The sequence below is a fragment of the Gopherus evgoodei genome, chromosome 8, assembly GCF_007399415.2.
Source record: "Gopherus evgoodei ecotype Sinaloan lineage chromosome 8, rGopEvg1_v1.p, whole genome shotgun sequence".
Lineage (NCBI taxonomy): Eukaryota > Metazoa > Chordata > Testudines > Testudinidae > Gopherus > Gopherus evgoodei.
The window spans coordinates 55,131,355-55,149,760 of record NC_044329.1 but is presented as its reverse complement, the minus strand read 5'-3'; the positions used below and the strand labels follow the sequence as shown (position 1 = coordinate 55,149,760).

At 43.4% G+C, this 18,406-nt stretch overlaps 1 protein-coding gene across 2 annotated transcripts; it reads left to right on the top strand.

The window, feature by feature from the left end:
- Positions 1-2,701: 2,701 nt before the first annotated feature.
- Positions 2,702-17,791, top strand: LOC115656302 (torsin-1A-interacting protein 2-like). 2 transcript variants are annotated; one of them, XR_004001622.1, is made up of 6 exons: positions 2,702-2,891; positions 4,260-4,434; positions 7,401-7,973; positions 9,251-9,340; positions 11,309-12,143; positions 15,228-17,791. XR_004001622.1 is itself a non-coding variant. In XM_030572840.1 (5 exons), exons 2-5 carry the CDS (start codon positions 4,401-4,403, stop codon positions 12,091-12,093), a joined length of 1,482 nt encoding a protein of 493 aa, XP_030428700.1. In that variant the 5' UTR covers positions 2,702-2,891; positions 4,260-4,400; the 3' UTR covers positions 12,094-12,365. The 2 variants fall into 2 exon arrangements, 1 of the variants encoding a protein (XP_030428700.1); XM_030572840.1 differs by lacking the exon at positions 15,228-17,791 and having other exon boundaries at positions 11,309-12,365.
- Positions 17,792-18,406: the final 615 nt, after the last annotated feature.

Sequence of the window (18,406 nt, the reverse complement as noted above, 5' to 3'; positions counted from 1 at the left end):
AGAAGTTCAATTTATGTTTAGAAGCAAGTGAAATTTTGTTATGTAAATTATGCATGCCTTCTTTTGTGCCAGGAATAGATGTATGAACTGTCAGTTTTCTAAAATGGAATAGGAGAACAAAGAATTTGAGCATTGTTTTATTAAGTAACACAAAAGGATGTAACAGAGATAATCATCTAATCTTGAGGTTTTAAAGTCCAAGAACTATGCAGAAAGAGATCTAGTAAATTAATTATAATCTTTCATAGATTCATCTGGTAAATGTGCAGGTAAAACCTTTATATGTCACCTCATCCGAAGGTCTCAAAGGGCTTTACAAGAATTAAATTATGTGGGTTACTGACTGAAATGAAAGCAGCACTTCAAGATATGCTCTGCGTAATCTAGTGGACTACTGTGCTACAAACTGATTTGTTGACCTTCTTTAACTTGGTATATTTCTAAAAAACCCAAAAACCTTAGTTTAAAAAAAAGTTAATGTTGCTAAGTGACAATATATATACACCTATCAAAGCACAACAGGATTGTGACAAGTTATAATTTTGCTAGATGGAGACAAAGAAAATTAGACAAAGTCAACATTTCCAATCAGAGTAGTTTATAATCACCTGTAACTCAAAAACTGTTTAGCTTTATGTTTTCAAGCTTGTGTGACCGAATGTATTCCTGTATCACACCCTACACTCTACTGTAATAATCTTTGTACAAAATATGCCTTGTGAGATATCATTTGAAAATTAATACCTCATATAATGGGAAAATGCATGGCCTTAAAATCTATTAATTTATGAGAGTGGCAAATATGTTTTGTTTGTGAAATGTGGATTAAGGAAAAGATTATGCCACATGACCCAGAAGGACATGTTTTATATCTCTGTGAACCATGTGCCAGATTTATAAGAACACAAACAGAATAGATTCTCCTTCAGTGCATCTCAGCCTGTGCTATTCCTTTCCATTTTGTGAGGCTCCAAGTTCCAAGAGAGTGGGTTTCAGGCTTTGGCTTTTTCTTTCTCCTCTCCTTTTGCTAGAAGGAGTTGAGGAGCCCTTAAACCACTGGTTATCCATGCAATAGCTCATTCTTACGGTCAGCCCTGTCAGTGCATCCAGAGGTGAATGGAAGCATATCCAAGAAGCAAGCTGCTCTCATATATAGGAGAGCATTTTCAAACCAGTTTCTAAATAACGCCCTCTGTGAGTGTATTCCTTGGTATGACTAAATAGATGAAGCTGCTTTGAAAATTTGTTAAAAGATCAGTGAAGGGGATAAAAACAAAAGGCCCTTGACTCCAGCTTAGTTTTGCTTCTTAAGCTGCCTAGCATGATAGTAACATTTGAACAGTCCCATCTTTAACACTGAAGTGAGCCTTTTTGCACCTGCTCCAGTCTGGAGCCTGGTATTCTACAAGGCTGGCTTAATGAAGTGACCCTATGCAAGGAAGGCCACCGGGAAAAGGGCTGGACACTTTAATTTTCTAAATGGGGATGTTTTGGGTTCCAGAAAATAAAACAATAAATCTTGGCTTCCCTGATTTTTCTTTCCCACTTTCTATATTACATTGCCAGTGCTGTAGATACTGACTGATCAGTGATTTTCCAGCTCCATCACTCTGCACACCACTCCCTTCCTAATCCCCCACTGGCCAGTTCTAGTTTCGTTTTTCAGCTCACAGGAACTGACTCCATAGACACATGGCCCAGAGTGTGATGTCTTAGTATCTTTGCTTATTTTTTTTTTTTACTTACATAAATTGCCTCTTTTCTCCCTTGCCTTATGCCTCTTTATAATTTCTCCCTCTGTTGTAATTCTGTTAATTGGTCTTCCATCCTAATAATAGATCTGTATCAAGAAAGTCACCAGGGCTGACAGAAACAGTTGCTTGGTTCAGTTAATATCCTCACTGCTGATCTTGTTCTGCTTCTTAATATGGAGCAGCTGATGAAGAATCAAAAACATCAATCCACTCTCTTCAGCCTTCCTCAATGTCCACATTTCACTGCTGTACAACAAAGTTGGTGTAACCAGGGTTCTATAGATCTGCAGCTGCATAGCAAGCTTAATGTCATGACGTCCCCACAGAGATCACTGAAGGGCTTGAACTATGGCAGTACCTCCTGCTATACAAGCATCTACATCTTTTGAGCATCCTTCAGCACTGCTGAAGCACAGATGCTTCTTAAGTATTTAACAGTTGACACCTGCTCAGTGTCCCATAGAGACAGGTTAATACTGAGCTGGCTATAATCTGGAGGATTATCTGGAGGCTGCTTGGTGGCAATTCAGTGGTGCGATAAGGTCATGAATGATAGGCATAGACTGAACATCCAGCCAGACCAACTTAAGGACTGAGCTAGAGATTCATCTGATCTCAAGATCCACTTGAGCTGCAAGGAGGCTAGGTCCCTTTGGAATTTGCCATGCTGCTGTTGCTGCTGCAATAAATTTAATTCTATTATTTAACATCTAAACTGGTTTGAGATAGTCTGTTTGAAGAATGCTCTGCACAATTGTAGAATTCTGTAAATAAGTCCAAACAGATGAGTTATTTCCTGAAAATACACGTTTCTAATCAGAACAAAGCCACTGACTGATCTACAACTAGAGACTATTCATTCAAAGAAACGTGGCTGTAGTCAAAGAGTGGGGGCAGAACTACATATCCCAGCATTCCACACTATGGCACCTTGAATGGGTGCAAAGTTCACTGTCACGTTGACAGTGGAAGGATTAAGAGTTTATGGGTGTGTGTATTTGAGAGGATCTGTTTTCCCTCTAACATCGAAACTGAAGGGCCCTTGGGACATTTGTGTTAGGGAGCAGTTTGGATCCGCCTGTAACAACCCCTCTGCTAAGAAATCCCCGCTAAGAACAGCTGCTGCAATCCACACAAGTAAGTGTTCAACTCTTGGAGTTACTGTACTTTTAATTTCTCGCTTCATGCTCTTTCTAAGTAACACAAAGGAGGAATCAAAAGCTGGTGGGTTGGAGTGGGCGGCAGAGTGCAGAAATTCCTGGGGGGTGAGCTGTAAATCTGACCACTTGCCTCCATAGGGACCAGTTTTGTTTGTTTAACTCCAGATATGGTATTGCCTTCAGTTAGAGGGCATGACAATAGAGACGGTAGGCCATCTGGTGTGGGGAAGTCTCTTATTAGACTCTGTATTAGGGACAGAGGGCACAGACTACTGGTCCTGTGCATATAGATCCTGTACTAAGCAGAAATCTTGTATGCAAGCCAGTTGCCATCAGGGAAAGTTTCTTTTTTCAATTGCCCATGTACTTACTCATTCCTCTTAGTCAAGTCTGAAAACAGGATACATTGCTCACTAGTGTTGACTATACATGATTGGCATTACAAAATGCATCACCTTGAAACTGAAACGACAGAAAACATTATTACGTGAAGAAATGGAATCCCACATCGCTCTTCTGTGTTATTTGTGTCCTTCCCTCACTTAGGGCCTTTGTGACTGTTCAAAAGCCAGGCTCACATTCTTACACCTTAGCAGGTTGAGAGGCATTCCTCCTCTTTCCTTTTCCTTTCGTGCTTGGCTGTTCCAAGCCTCGTGAGACGTAGGGAGAACAGCCCTGGACTTGTTGGTGCGGTGCCTTTCCTGGGGTTTGTATCCAGCATTCACGCTGGCTGCAGCAGCATTAGATCTGGCTCACAACTGCCTATGCCCTGGCCTCCAATGTCAGTTTATTTCAATGGTAAATATATCTTCACCTAAAAAAAAAGAAAAAAAAAACACCCTCCCTCCCACCCCCTAGCATTTATATTCTGTGTGTGGCAGTTTGATTCAAACATATTTTAAATGAGTGGATTAAATTGCTGGTGCGACTGCCCTGGAGATTGAAGTCCTCTGACCACAGGGACAGCACCGACAGGTACAGTGTGATTTCCCAAATCACCGCCCCACCAATGGGATTCAGATATAAGGGCTTAGGCCTGGTCTATATGGGCTCTGTATACGTGGGCAAAAGTGTTTTTTTTTTTCCAGTCAAATTATCTTAACATAATTGAATATCACCCATATAGACCCAGGTGAACACCTTTACAGTCATATTTGCTGCTTGTTAACAGCACTAGGCCTGAAGTGTTCAGATGTCACTGATTATCTGAGGTGCATCTTGGTATATTCCATCACAAAGGTAACAAGCTCACACAGCTCCAAACAGCTTTATTAATGGCTTTGGTGGTGGTGGGGAAGGTCTAAAGCTTCCCAGTATGAGTCATTGCTTTATTCTTTGTATTTAGTTGTCTCAGGGGATGGTCTCCATGAGCTGCTTGAGACTAATCAAACTATTCGGACCAGAAAGAAGATAGCAGGTATCTGTATGACTAATCAGGAAGTGTAACAATCAAGTCAAGAAACCAAAACACCAAACGATCAAGAGAATGGCAGAAAACGGAGACCAGGATCCTCACTGGAGTAAGTCTGGTGTGAATGTGAGGCCCCTGGAATAGATGTTTTAGAAATAGGTTAATATGTAATAATAATTTTCAATATTTGTGTACTGTTGTATTTGTCATTATTACTAGTTATATAATAAGAGAAATAGGAGCTGGTCCTTTAAGAATAGGGTGGGGCTTGCAGTGGGTGAATGCTTGCAGAGATGGGCTGGATTCCGGTGTGTGTGCGCGCGTGCTGGGGCATCTGTGTTTAAACAAAGTTCTCTTTGAAAAGCTGAGTCTTAAGGGAGTTCCATGCATGTCTCCAGTGCTATAGTCCCTAGCTACTGCATTTTCAGACACACTGGAAGAGAAAATCTCCTCAATGAAACTAAAACCTGGAAAGGAAAAAGCCTGTTTTATTTCTGTATTTCCTGTTCAATAAAAGGAAGCCCCTGACAGCCACTCTCATACTTAAAGCAAAGCTAGCGGTTTGAATTTCAGAGTCCTGTGAGAACAAGCCATCCCTGTGTTGACAAGGCCATAGATACCTATCCTAGGTCCAGGGTTCTATCCATGACAGTGACCAGTGCTTCAGACCAAGAGAGCCTTTTCCACCCTGCACCTCAACACAGTACAGTTACCTAATTGTTCTCTGCTGTAGAGGATAGAGGGGAATTTCTTTCATAGAATCTCAGGGTTGGAAGGGACCTCAGGAAGTCATCTAGTCCAGCCCCCTGCTTGAAGCAGGACCAATCCCCAGACAGATGTTTTACCCCAAATCCCTATGTGGTCACCTCAAGGACTGACCTCACAACCCTGGTCTAGCATGCCAATGCTCAAACCAGTGAGCTATCCCTCCTTCTGACCTCTGAAATAATTAAGCTTCAAGCAGGGGTGGGCAGAGGTCCCACAGGCCAACATTTGGGGCAATTAACAAAGTAGCTTTTATTGCAGATGAACTAACTAATGGAAGCAGAGCTGAATTTAAAGTTCCCAGTTTCCCTAAGAACATGAATATGGTTATGTTTGAGAAGTGAGTGCTGGGGATGTTGCTGCTGCACCCCCTGGCTTGAAGTGATTTTCATTATATACAGGGTTTACAGTTTGGTTCAATGGCTCTCAGTACCCCCACTATAAAATTGTTCCAGAACCCCTGTGGGGGACATGTTTTCCATACAAAGAAGAATTGGATCAGTTCTGAGATCCAAATTCCACAGAACCCAGAGATCAGGAAATTATAGCTGGTCACATCATAGACCAACTGTTCAACACATGGCCTCCAGCTTGCTGGCCCCAGATTTTGCATATGTAAACCAGAATGATCCTCAGAGCAATTACCTGTGCACAACTTGGGTATTCAGAAGCCTAACAGGACAATTTATTTTTGTTTCTATGTATACTGCGTACTTCTGTTTTCTAGTACAGAGGTTCTCAAATTGGGTGTGAGAAGTTTTAGGGGGAAAAAATGTGCACATTTTACCCACAGCAATGAATAACTAGCAAAGCTGATTCCTCCAAACATATCAGGTCCTCAGGTCCCCAATGTGCATTTTGACAGATTTCTGGTAAGAATGAATAGCATTATACAGAGTCATTGCCATTTGTATGTTAATCTGTTTGCTATGACACTGGGTGCACCTTTAATTGTAAGCATCAACCACAATTTCAGTGTTGCTTTTACTCATTACAATTGTCTGTTGGCTCTGTTTGAATCAGTGCCTTACTGTTTTTCAGATTTAGTGAGAGTTGCAAGTCGATTGTTTTTTATCGGTATATGTAGTGGTGTGGTGCAGGGCATACACTACTACAGACACAATGAAGAGGGCGTGATCAAATAAGTTTGAGAACCACTGTGCTAGTGTAAAATAGATAAATTACAGTCCCCCTTATCCCCAGAGAACTCTTGAACACATAAGTTCACTTTACCTAATCCACACCGGTGCTAAAAGAATTCAGTGGGTAATTCATAGTAAAGATTGTATTCAAATATATATTTGTTTCACTGTTCTTGAATTGTCTGAGAGCATCTTACGTTTTTGTCAGATTTATTTTGTATTCAAAATTATTTGCTGAATAATTTCCATATGATAATAGTTCTTGAGCTGTAGATTTTTTGTGAGCAGGTTGTTCCAAATATTCAGTATTTGAAATCTGAACCATGTAGGTTGGTTTTGCTAGATCCTATAGCTCTCTTATATCTGTTGTTTGTTCCCTGATTGGAAGTCTAAGATTAAAGTTCCTGGCACAGATACTCATATTTATGAGTTCAAAACTTCCTTTGCACAAATATTCTCTAATATTTGCTTTACATTTCTGTTTCTGCAAACAAACCTAAATTCTTTGGTAGAACAATCACAGAAAGTCAATGAAAAAAGATCAGAAATATAGCAGAAGCAAGTTACATTTTTTATGTACAGTAGTTGCAAAGAAATGTTTTGAATTCACTCAGATCAATCTGCTACCATGTCAACACCACTAGCAGAAACTCCCCAAACTACAAAACATAATCTACATCCTCTTCTCCTTGACATATCAACTAGGGAAACCCCAGATACATAGTTAGGCCTTATGACATATTCTGCAATTTGATGGACTATACTATATTTACAGAGTCAAAGGACTTGCACCTAAGACTCTCGGTGACCATTTATATGTCCCAGCTGGTCTTGACAGCTGGGTGCATATTACAGAAAGAGGAGTAAATCTCTAAAATAGCCAGGATCCAATCTTTGCAGGACCATTAGCGTGAACAAATGATTGTATTTGCAGAGTGGCAGGCACAAATTTAGAGGCCAGGTTGAGACCTCTATGAAGATGGTCCAGTGTAGTTCATTGGTGGTGAGGAGTCATGGGAATCTCCTCTCCATTCTTGTTGTGTGTCAGTTTTGGAGCGTATAGGACTAGGAGTTTTGGTGGGAGTTTATAGAAAACTAGTCAGCAACTCAGTATTCTTGACCATTATATTAAAGAAAATAAACAGTATTTGACTTTTTGATCCCACAGCCTACCCGGCCCAAGAATTGGTGAGAAGAGAGGAGGAGAGGACTCCCCAGGTCCAAGAAGGTGAAAATGTATTGAGGACCCACCAAGAAAAGATGATTGAAGATTCTGGTTCTGTCCAACTGAAAATCTCCCCAGAAATAGAAACACTAGGTCCCCAAGAGACAAACAGTGTGTCTGGAAGCCCCTCTGCAGTAAATGAAGAGGATTCCTCAGAGGGAAGACCAGTGAGTTCTGATGGAATTTCTCTGAGAACAAACACTGAGGAGTCCCCAGGCCTTCTGAACCTTAACACAATGAGTTTACCAGACTATTCTCTGGACAAAGACATGGTATCTTCCTTAGGTGAAAGGAAAACACATTCAGGGCCAGTTGCTCTGGAAGAGAAAATCATAAGGGAACCCCCAAAAGAAGAGGAGAACAGTGTACCTACCCCCAGAGGAGAGCCACAAGATACCATAATCCAAGAAACCACACTTCCATCTGCAGACTTCCTGGAACCAGTGAAAGAGAGTATCTCAAACAAGGAGGGAGAAAGACCCCAAGACACAGCAAGGAAGAGACACTTGACTGAAGGTGAGTCAACAGTAGTTTGCATGACAAAGTGCTGCCATGTTTAAGGTCTCTGCAGATCCCTTACCTTCAACTTAATGTGTGGTTAATCTTGGAAAAGGGGCTTTGTAAGAATGGCATTGAGGGTTTTGTGTCTCAGTCAAGGATTTCAGATCACCTATGCTGGGTTTACAAGTAGGAAGATGTTTTCCCAGATTGCCAGCACTGCAAACTCATTCTGGCCTCAGAGTCAACATGGTTGCTTCTACAGCTAGTCAGCAAATGAGTTTCTGTTCTGTGGAAAATTTAGACTTTTAATCATAAAACGAAAGCTTTTTTGGTTTTTGCAGGTTTGTTTTTTCCAACAAAAAGTTGAAAGTCTTCGCAACAACCAGGGGCTTTGTTCATGAATAGTTTTGTTTCATTGAAACCCCTAAGTTGCTCATGCTTTGGCTTCAGCCCCAGGTGGCAGGGCTCGGGGCGGCAGGGCTTCGGCTTTCTGCCCTGGGCTTTAGTGAGTCTAATGCCGGCCCTGCTTGGTGGACCCCCTGAGACCTGCTCGAGGCCACCCAGGAGGCCTCAGGCCCCTGGCTGAGAACTGCTGCTCTAGCTCACTCTCTCTGGGTTGCGCTGGTTCCGAAGTAATGAGCAGCAAGAATGTGCTTTTGTCACTAAACTCAGGAAGTCTGACTGAGCACAGACAGAGAGCAGAGCTATTCTGAGAAGGTTCAGTTTGTACACAGACACTTTTCAGAGCAGAACCGCACTTTAAGCATTTAATCACAAGCGAGGGCAGCTTCTGTTTGTAGGACATTTCACCCAGCTTTGCAGCTATTGCAGAGACCTTAGCTGCGTAAGAAACAACCCTCATCAGCCTCTCTGCCCCATCCCCACTGATTCTTGCTGGTGGAGCATCTTATAAAGATCCTTGCCCTACCCAAAATTTGGAGGCTGAGCTGACCCAGGGGCAAGCTGCAATTTCTAAAGAGCTGAGCAGGGATGAAGCTATCTCCAGCTCAGCACAGATCCCAGCTGGCTCATTCTCACTGAGTGGCTCTCTCCAGCTCGGGAAGAAGGGAAATTGTGAGAGGCTTTAAAGAGCTGCATGTTTCTTTCCATTCTTTGCAGGGTGATGACAGCTTCCCAAAGCAGAGGTGTCTGCAACTGAAAGCAGTCTCACAGATTTGTCTTGTGTTCTATGGATGCAGACTTTATTTTTAGTAGTGTGATTAGACTGATTTTTGCTTTTACTAGTGAGTGGCAAACTTCATCTCCCCTTTTTTTAAATATCTGACCCACAGCGGGGAAGTCAGAGGCTGAAGCCCATCCACAAGAGACAGAGACCAGGCAGGAAGCAACGCCAGAGAAGGAGAAGTCCTTTTTAGGCAATGGTGAGAACGGGAAGGTTTCTTTGTGCGTTTCATTGTTCACAGTTCCCTTGGAAACAGTCAGCAACCAGGATCAGATAACGAAACACATTCAGCCCTTTCACTCAAGCCTCTCAGGCCAGGTTTGTACTACAAACTGACATCGGTATAGCTACATCACTCAGTGATGTGAAAAATCCACACCCTTGAGCGATATGGTTATACTAGCCTAACCCCCTGTGTTGACAGGAGGCTCTTGCGGAGATGGATTAACCCTTTTGCCCGGGATTTGCAAAAACTGCTGCAAATTTAGTTTACTGGGGATTTTAGAGAAGTGGGTTTGAAATGGAAAGTAGCTCTCATCCATAACGAAGGTGCGTCTGGCTCAGTCCCATAATACATGGGGTTTCCCTAAAGTTCCCAGGGCATGGAAAGGTGTGCAGGGACACGCCTGCTCGCTGTGCAGGAAGGTATGCTTCCTTCCCCATAGCCCAACCCCACAGCACCATGCCTTGGCAACAATGACAGGGCCCTCCAAGTAACTTGTCCCCTCCTCCCTGCACGGACATCGTGAGGTGGCCACTGTCTCTTTAAAATAAATACCAACAAGGCACTTGTACTCGGCAATAGTGGCAAAGATTTTAAGAAACGTTGACTAAAGTTAAGCTGCTAAATCTTTATTTAAGATTTGAGCTAAAAGGCTGAGGCTGGTCCAGTGGCTAGGTGGCTAGTCTGGGACTTAGGAGACCAGGATTCAATCCTCTGTTTGGCATGTATGGGATCTTGGGCAATTCTCTAAGGCCCAGAGTTTTAAAGGTATTTAGGTGTTGCTGCACTCAGCTTTGTGCCGCCTAACTGAGTGAGGAGGCTAAATCTCGTTTGCAAAAGGGATTTAGGCACTTGTGGGGGGGCCAAAATCCCATTGAAAGCCAATGGCTTTTAGGATTCCAAATACCCCAATCCCTTTGAAAATGAGATTTAGGCTTCCAAGTCAGTTAGGCATTGCAATGCTGAGCACAGCAATGTCTAAATAAATATAGTTAACAATCTGGCCCTTAGCCCCAGATCTGGTAAGATATTTAGGCACCTCACTCCCATTTGAATTAACAAACATACTGGAGCATGAGCTTTTGTGGGTGAATACCCACTTCGACATGCATCCGATGAAGTGGGTATTCACCCACGAAAGCTCGTGCTCCAATATGTTTGTTAGTTTATAAGGTGCCAAAGAACTCTTTGCCACTTTAACAGATCCAGATTAACACGGCTACCCCTCTGATACTTCACTCCCATTTAAATCAATGAGAGTGAGGGGCCTAAATACCCATACGGATCTGGGCCTTGCTATCTCTGTGCCTTGGTTTCCCATCCATAAAACAGGAGTAATACATCCCTACCTCCGAGGGCTGTTAAGGATAGGCCCACTGAAGATGGTGAGGCACTCAGACACTACAGCACTAGGGACCATATAAGTACCTTAGATAGCAAGCAGACTGGATTTTGGAAGCCTGAGCACCCAGCAGCTCCACCACGCCACTGAGTGCCCTAAACTGATGGCCTACAAAACTGGATTAGTAAATAGCTGTGAAAAAGTGCTGTCGGATTGGGATTTGGTGCATTAAATTCTAGGGGGAAAGGCAATAAATCACACAAAGGATTGAAGTTTCCCAAGGGAAAGTGTAGGATCTCATGCCATGGTTCCAAAGCTGCGGGCCATAGCTCAGTCTGTGGGTTTGTAGAGCCCTCTGCTCAGTGGCCGAGCAAGTCCCCTAACCTCAAGGAAGAGGGTTCTTTTTCAGTGCTACATTAAACATTTTCAGGGCCATCACTAGGTTGATGTGGTGAGCCTATCATTTCTAGAAAGTAGATGCTGGGATCTGGGAGGTGGATGAAGACAATCATATCTCTATGCTAGCCTCCAGCATGCCACTGTACTCATGTCAGACTCTTTCACTCTCTCTCTCGTCCCTTCCCCTCAATCTTCTCTAACAGGTCTTGCCTTTCCTGCAGCTTCACTGGGATTCCTGGTAGTTGTGGTTTGTTTCAGCATATATTGCAATGGCTACTATACTTCCCAGCCCCACTATGTGCCAGAAAATCCAGCCTTGGAGGCCTTCTTGTCTAGGTTTAACCAGCTGAAGGACAGCTTTCCAGGCCAGAGCTCTTACCTGTGGGTTAGAGGGCAAAAATTATTGCAGAGGCATCTCAACACTTCCAGTCATAGTGAGCCAGCTATTTTAATCTTTACTGCTGCCCGTGAAGGTGAAGAAACCTTGAAGTGCCTGAGCAACTGTATTGCAGATGCCTACTCCACCTCACTCCGTGCCAGTATGATCCAGGTTGACGGGGCTGGTAAAGCCACACTCAACAGCGACAAAGCTAAACTGGAGGTAGATTATGAGCTGAGCACCGGCTTTGAGGAGGGCAAGAGGGCCGCAGTGGTGCACCGGTTTGAGTCGCTACCTGCTGGCTCCACCTTGATCTTTTACAAGTACTGCGACCATGAGAGCGCAGCCTTCAAAGACGTGGCACTGCTCTTAACAGTCCTGCTGGAGGAAGAGAAGCTAGAGGCTAATATACACCTACAGCAAGTCGAGGAGAGAGTTCGTGATTTCCTCTGGGCCAAATTCACCAATGCCAACACTCCCAGCTCCTACAACCACATGGACACCGACAAGCTGAGTGGATTGTGGAGCCGCATCTCCCACTTGGTCCTGCCCATCCATCCAGTAAAAGCCATAGAGAACAATGGCTGTTCTTTCCAAACCAAACCATAGTGATGAATGAAATCAGCTTCCAAGACAGCCAAAGCCTTTGTGTAGAGGAGGCAAGTTATTACTAAGCCAGGGATCTGGAGCCATTAATGAACAATGAGCTCACTTTATAATAGCATGACACTGTCACATCTATTTTTACCTCTTGGCAAGATTTTATAATTTTCAAAGTGAGACCCAATGGTGCAGGCGTAACTGGCTAAGCCAGGGGTAGGCAACCTATGGCACGCGTGCCAAAGGCAGCACATGAGCTGATTTTCAGTGGCATTCACACTGCCCAGGTCCTGGCCACCAGTCTGGGGGGGCTCTGCATTTTAATTTAATTTTAAATGAAGCTTCTTAAACATTTTTAAAACCTTATTTACTTTATATACAACAGTAGTTTAGTTATATATTATAGATTTATAGAAAGAGACCTTCTAAAACTGTTAAAATGTATTACTGGCACGCGAAACCTTAAATTAGAGTGAGTAAATAAATGAAGACTTGGTACCCTACTTCTGAAAGGTTGCTGACCCGTGGTCGCTAAGCCATCTCAGCCAATCATGTTGAATAGACACTAGAATGATGCTTCCCATTTGTGGATTAATAGATGGGAAGAGCTAGTACTTTAAAGTGCTAACTGCACAGCTAGAAGATTATGGCCAATGGAGAGAATAGATAGGAAGGGGAGTGGTTATTGAAGGGATAACAACACCTTGAAAAGCAGATTTATCCTGGAAAAGATTGTACCTATTATAGATACATGTAACACAGGAGGTTACTATAACTGACGGAAACAACTAGGTTGAAATATTTATCTTCCCCCGCAGTCCCATTTGTTTACATTTGACAGCACTTTGCAAAAGTTGATTTCATTGTTTCCTTTGCAGTGTCAGTTTCTTTCTCCCTGACTGAAAGAAATGGGGGAGCAGAACACCCCAGTTAAAGATACTTAAGGGATATTTTAAAAAGAAAATTAGGATATACTGGCCACAGCCTCAGCTGTTGTAAATCAGCACAGCTCCCTTGATACTGATTTACACCAGCTGAGGCGCTGGTTCACTGTATATAGGGTGTTCAACCAGAAATGGCAATTTTAAAAGTAGTAGTCAATTAAAAAAAATGTCAGGTTGACAGTGGTTCTAAGGATTCCTCCTAGGGGATGAGGGGGTATCCTGAGGTATTCCTCAGGGAAATTTTGAAATCTGAAGTTGTTATTATTGAAGTAGCTACTTCATAGCTCCTTCAACCTAATATGAAACCCTTGTATATGGAAAGGTGCCACGTCTCCCAGCTGCTGTGCATCTCAAGAGTCTTAGATTTGTGTGACAATACTGCATTTCAAGTGACACTATTTGGTAATGGTTAAAGGAGAGGCCATTCTGAAAGTGGGAGAAAGAGAAGAAGGAAAAGTGACAGGTAGAGAAGGGAGCAGGGGAGTAGTAGTGGGAGGGAAAATAGTGATAAAATATTGATCCATATTATCCAAGAAGGGAACCTGTCAGATCATATCTGCCCCCAAACTGCGTCAGACAAAACCTAAAACCAAACTAGATTTATATTAAAAATTCCAGTGGAAGGCCTTTCTGAACCACACATAACCCTCTGCAGTATTGCAAACCAAGGGCCAGATCCAGATCATCTTGCTCATGTTAAATAGAATGAGATGTCCCATTGGTGCAGTTTGGCGATGGAGATGACTTTGCCAGCTTTCCACAAGCAGAGAGTTCCACAGGCTATCTCGATCCTCTTAGTCCACTTTGCACTGGTTTACATGGTGCACAGTGGACTTATCACACTGGAGCATCTGACCACTGGTCAGAGCATCCGAACCAGGCCCACATCATTGTGTTAGTGCAAGAGAACCTGAAAATGAAACTAACTGGAAGGTGATTTCTTTGTCCAAACTGACAGAAATGCAAGAAGGTAATTAATTTGATGGTGTTAAAACCAGATTAGATTTTTAAAATTCAATTAGATTATTTAAACTAGGATGATATTAAAAATACAGGTGAAGGAAGGTTGTTGGCTTGGGTTTTTTTTTTAAATATTTAACTTGACCATGGCCCCTGTCAAGGCTGAATCCCCACTGTGTCACTCTGAGTGCAGAAAGTTGGGGCCCACAAGGATTCTAAAAATTAATACTTTCCACTCTCCAGGCTTGTATTAAACTCCCAAGATTACAGCTTTTCTCTGACCTTGTCTTGGTAAATGTTGCCACCACCCAAATGCAAAAAAACTCCCTTGGATCCAGGAAGGCACACTTGGGAATTGCTCCCTGTGGGGTATCCTCAAGCCTTTTCACACACCCCTCTCCGGGGAACAGCTGAGAAAGAAAACAAAGGAAATTAGCTGTTGCCACCAGCTAATCAAACAGCATATGCACAAACTTCTTAGGACACCAAAAATCCAATCCTGTTCTTAAAAAAGGTAAATTTTATTAAAAACAAAAAGAAAGAAAATACATCTGGAACTTCGGCTTTTTCTAGTTTTTAAAAGAGCAATTCCAAAAATCAAGCACCCAAAATAGCTTTCTTGGGGGTTCAGCTTAAAGGTTACAAGCAAACAAAAGCATCTGGGGTTAGCACAGAGGCATCCACAAGCCAATAAGAAATAAAATAACCCTAATCACATCTTTTTAGACATTCTCTAATTTTACTTACATATCTGAGGCTTTGGATAAGTAGGTTTGAGGTATGAATTGATAATCTATAATCAAACCTGGCTTAAAGCTGCTTACAGTATTGCTGCTCTGTGTCCCTGCAGCCCAGAGAACAACCGACAAAGGGAAAGTTTCTTTCCCAATTTTAAAAAGTTCTACCTTCCCATTGGCTCTTTTGGTCAGGTGCCCACTCCTTTCCTTTTACCTGTGGGCTTGTTAACCCTTTACAGGTAAAGCAAGCAGAGAACAGACACCAAGAGGGATTTTACAGCTAACTGGCTGGCTGGATGTCCATAAGGGAGCTACCCCCCTTGTCCCTGCCTTTCAGTTATCACACCTTATGGACAGACAGACAGCCATCACAACCCCATTCAAAGAAATTAGCTTTCAGCAGCAAAGCTGTAATGGCCTCTTTGGGTCACTGGTGATGTCCCAGGCCACTCACACTCTGCTCCTTGCCAAAATAGTTTCCCTCATTGTTTTTTCTGTACAGAGGGGACCTTCCACCTGCACATCTGCTCCCTCCCATACAGAAAGGGCAGTCGCAGCCACCGCTGTAGCAGTGTATCCCCAGATCCTGTGGAGGTTCAGTCTGGAGAACAAGATGGAAGCTGGATGGGGCCAGGAGGAATTTGGCAAGGACTTTTCTCAGGGAGAGTTCCTCCCCCACCAGAGCCCTGGGAAGGGTGATCGGCCCATGGTTTGTAATGTTACTGATAACAGCAAAGGGACATCATAATCTTGTAATTCACAGTTGCCTCTAGGTCTCTCTATAAGTAGCTCTTATGATTAACTTTTAGCTCCCTAGACAATTGTTAATAGAGGTATTTATTTCAGCCCCTATAGGACATGTCGCAATGGGATCTCTCTGCATAGGGAGAGCTCACCTTCTCGCCAGCCGGGGGGAGCAGCCACTCAGAGTAATAGGAGTGCTTCATATGGCTGGGGAACTGAGTGCATTGATGGCTGGTAACGAGCTAATACTTTATGTACTGTTTGAAAGCTTACGAATCCCCAGCTTGGTGCACACCAGTGCATGTTGCACATCATCTTCTGTACATAACATAGGAAGCACTTGAGCCACTTGGGGGCATGTTACTTCCATAGGTACTGATGCATTCTGGGAAGTGTCTAGAGAAGAGCTGCTAAGGTCATGCTGGAGGGGACTCAGGTTACTAGGCTAAAGCTCTAAAGGCCCCAATCCTGCAATGAGATCTCTGCAGGCAGACTCCCTGCACCTGTGTGGGAGCAGAGAGTCGGAATGCACAGATCACATTGCAAAATCAGGGCCCAGGTCTCTTCCGGTTGGAGAAGAAGAGGCTGTGGCAAGAAGTGGAGCTTACTTCCAAGTATAACTGCCCAAATGGAAGACATGTTGTGATCAGCACGATCTATATGAGGGCTGAAGGATCGAGCAATCAAGGTGAGCTGCCCACAACAGGCCTTACACAGACATAGGCTTTAATTAAGCAACAACAGGAACATGCTTGGACGCTCTGAGATGGGTAACTTTGTAAAATACCCTCTACTGACTGTACACCAATGCTGCCTGTGCCGCACACCAGTGGTGCCTTGCTGAACCATTCCAAAGGAAGACTAAGCTGACTCACAGCATAGCTCACAGTATTCACTCATTTCACTACAGCCCCAGGGGTGCAGCCCATCTGCATTTCCAAATCTCAGGATTGAGACTGAATTTTTTGGGGGTGGGGTGGAGGTGGAGATTTTGCATTGAAAATAGAGTCTGCTTTTATTCTTGCAAACAGAATGCGTTGGATGTGGTTTTTCAGCACGACTGGCCATTTCAAGACATGTCTTGGGACTGTTGTTCATTTTTCCTGTGTAGTTGGCATTTTATATGTGATCCAATTCTTGTATTGAAAAGCATATGCTTTTTTCTCCCCTGCAGAATGGAAATAGGTTTTACTACAGAAGGTGGGCTGGTGTTCTGAAGTGTTCCTTAGGACACAATCAACATTCTAACACTCGGCTATATCAGGTTTTAAGGAAAATAATGAATAACTGTGGCTGTAAAAAGTCTCTCTGCGCTGACATTCAGCAAACCAAGGGGTCCAGTCCAAAGAACATTTTTGTACAAAATTTGGGGTAGGGGTATTTGGCTGCTTTTCATTTTTAATCAAAGTGCTCAACATGGAAGCACTTTCTTGTTTTTCTGTGTGGCTTGGGATTTATTGTTTGCTTTGACTTAATAGTCAGCAAGAGATCAGTCTATGGTGCAAGTCCAATGATTTGAAAAAATATTAACATCTAAAAGTCAAGTGCCACACACAGATAATTTTATGTATTCCGTTTCTACTGCATTGTCTTCTGTGCAATGGAAAGGAATGATTCTCAGGCACATAAGGCACTGTGGACAATATGGCCCATGAGCATTAACCAGTTGAGCTGTTGCAGCATAGAGAAATTTTATGCTTTTTTAAAGAAAAACTTCCTTGTGCTTCTTAAAGTAGTTTAAAAAAAAAAAATAAATCATGAGGTTGTAAAAGAACCCAGTGAAGACTTAAATGTTAGACTGAAAACTGTCTTTTTATAAACTGTTCATACATTTCTAATGAATTTTAGTGCACATACGTGACAATCTGTTGTATAGGACAGAGCCATACTTAGGACATGTCCAATGCTAACATAGCCCATCTAAAAGCTTGATCCAAAGCTTAGTGAAGGTAGAGTGTCTTTCTGTTCTGATTGACTCTGGATCAGCCTCTGCCCAATCCTGCAACTGAGTGTGGATAGACCATTGTGCTTCTGTGGAGTTCCACTGAGTCACTGGGATTCCATGTGGGTGGATGGGGAAGGCTAATGTATTGCTTCCCTGCAACACTTACCCTCAGATATTGCATGCTTAACATACTCTGCCCTGTCTTTTTCTGTCACACTGGTAGCAGCAGTCAGCATTAACTCTATTTTGGGGTTTGTTTCTGGCCCAGTCTTAGCAAACTATACACTTGAAGCTTGTGCATTTGTATTCCATGGATCCAAAGAATATGCTGTGTTCATTCAGATGGTGAACTACCAAATGTAAACCTCAGGCATTTACTCTGGTCTTCTGATGTGTGACGGAGGATTCACACCCCCACCAGAGAGAGAAACCTGGAGATAAGACAGACAGATGGCTGAAGAGGAATACCTGGGACCCCATCCAGTGCTGATTTAAGGCAATCATGGCCTTTCTGCTGGACTTCTATGATTTTGGAGCAGGCAGTTGCTGAACCCAGCAATCCTGTGCAACACTAAATCCAGGACCGGATTAACGTTTTGTGGGTCCAGGGCCAAACATATTTGTGGGCCCCCATGGGGGCAAAGGAGCAGGGTGTGGGGTGGTCGGTCCCCAGATCAAGGGGCCTGCCAGGGGCAATGGGGCATAGCATGGTGGGGCCGGCCCCGCTCCACCCAGCCCAGTGCCAGGGCACTATATACAAACCGGCAGTTGCACACTGGCCCGCCCAGCCCTGTGCTGCCAGCATGCCCCTTCCCTCGGGGGTGGGCCCAGGCTGCACCACAGGCCCTGACTCCCTATTCCCAACGTCCCCCGGAACTGCTATGCCCAGCAACCCCCCACACAGACCCTCCACTACAAATGCACAGTGGACTGCACACCACTACCCCTGCCCAGCACCCCCCCACACAACTACTGCCCAATGCACTTCCCCA

Bases quoted from the DNA above. Each gene is read 5' to 3' on its own strand.
- LOC115656302 (XM_030572840.1), top strand. From the start codon at position 4,401: ATGGCAGAAAACGGAGACCAGGATCCTCACTGGA. The intron at 7,974-9,250 runs GTGAGTCAACAG...TCTGACCCACAG, and splicing joins GAAGAGACACTTGACTGAAG to CGGGGAAGTCAGAGGCTGAA. The intron at 9,341-11,308 runs GTGAGAACGGGA...CTTCTCTAACAG, and splicing joins GAAGTCCTTTTTAGGCAATG to GTCTTGCCTTTCCTGCAGCT.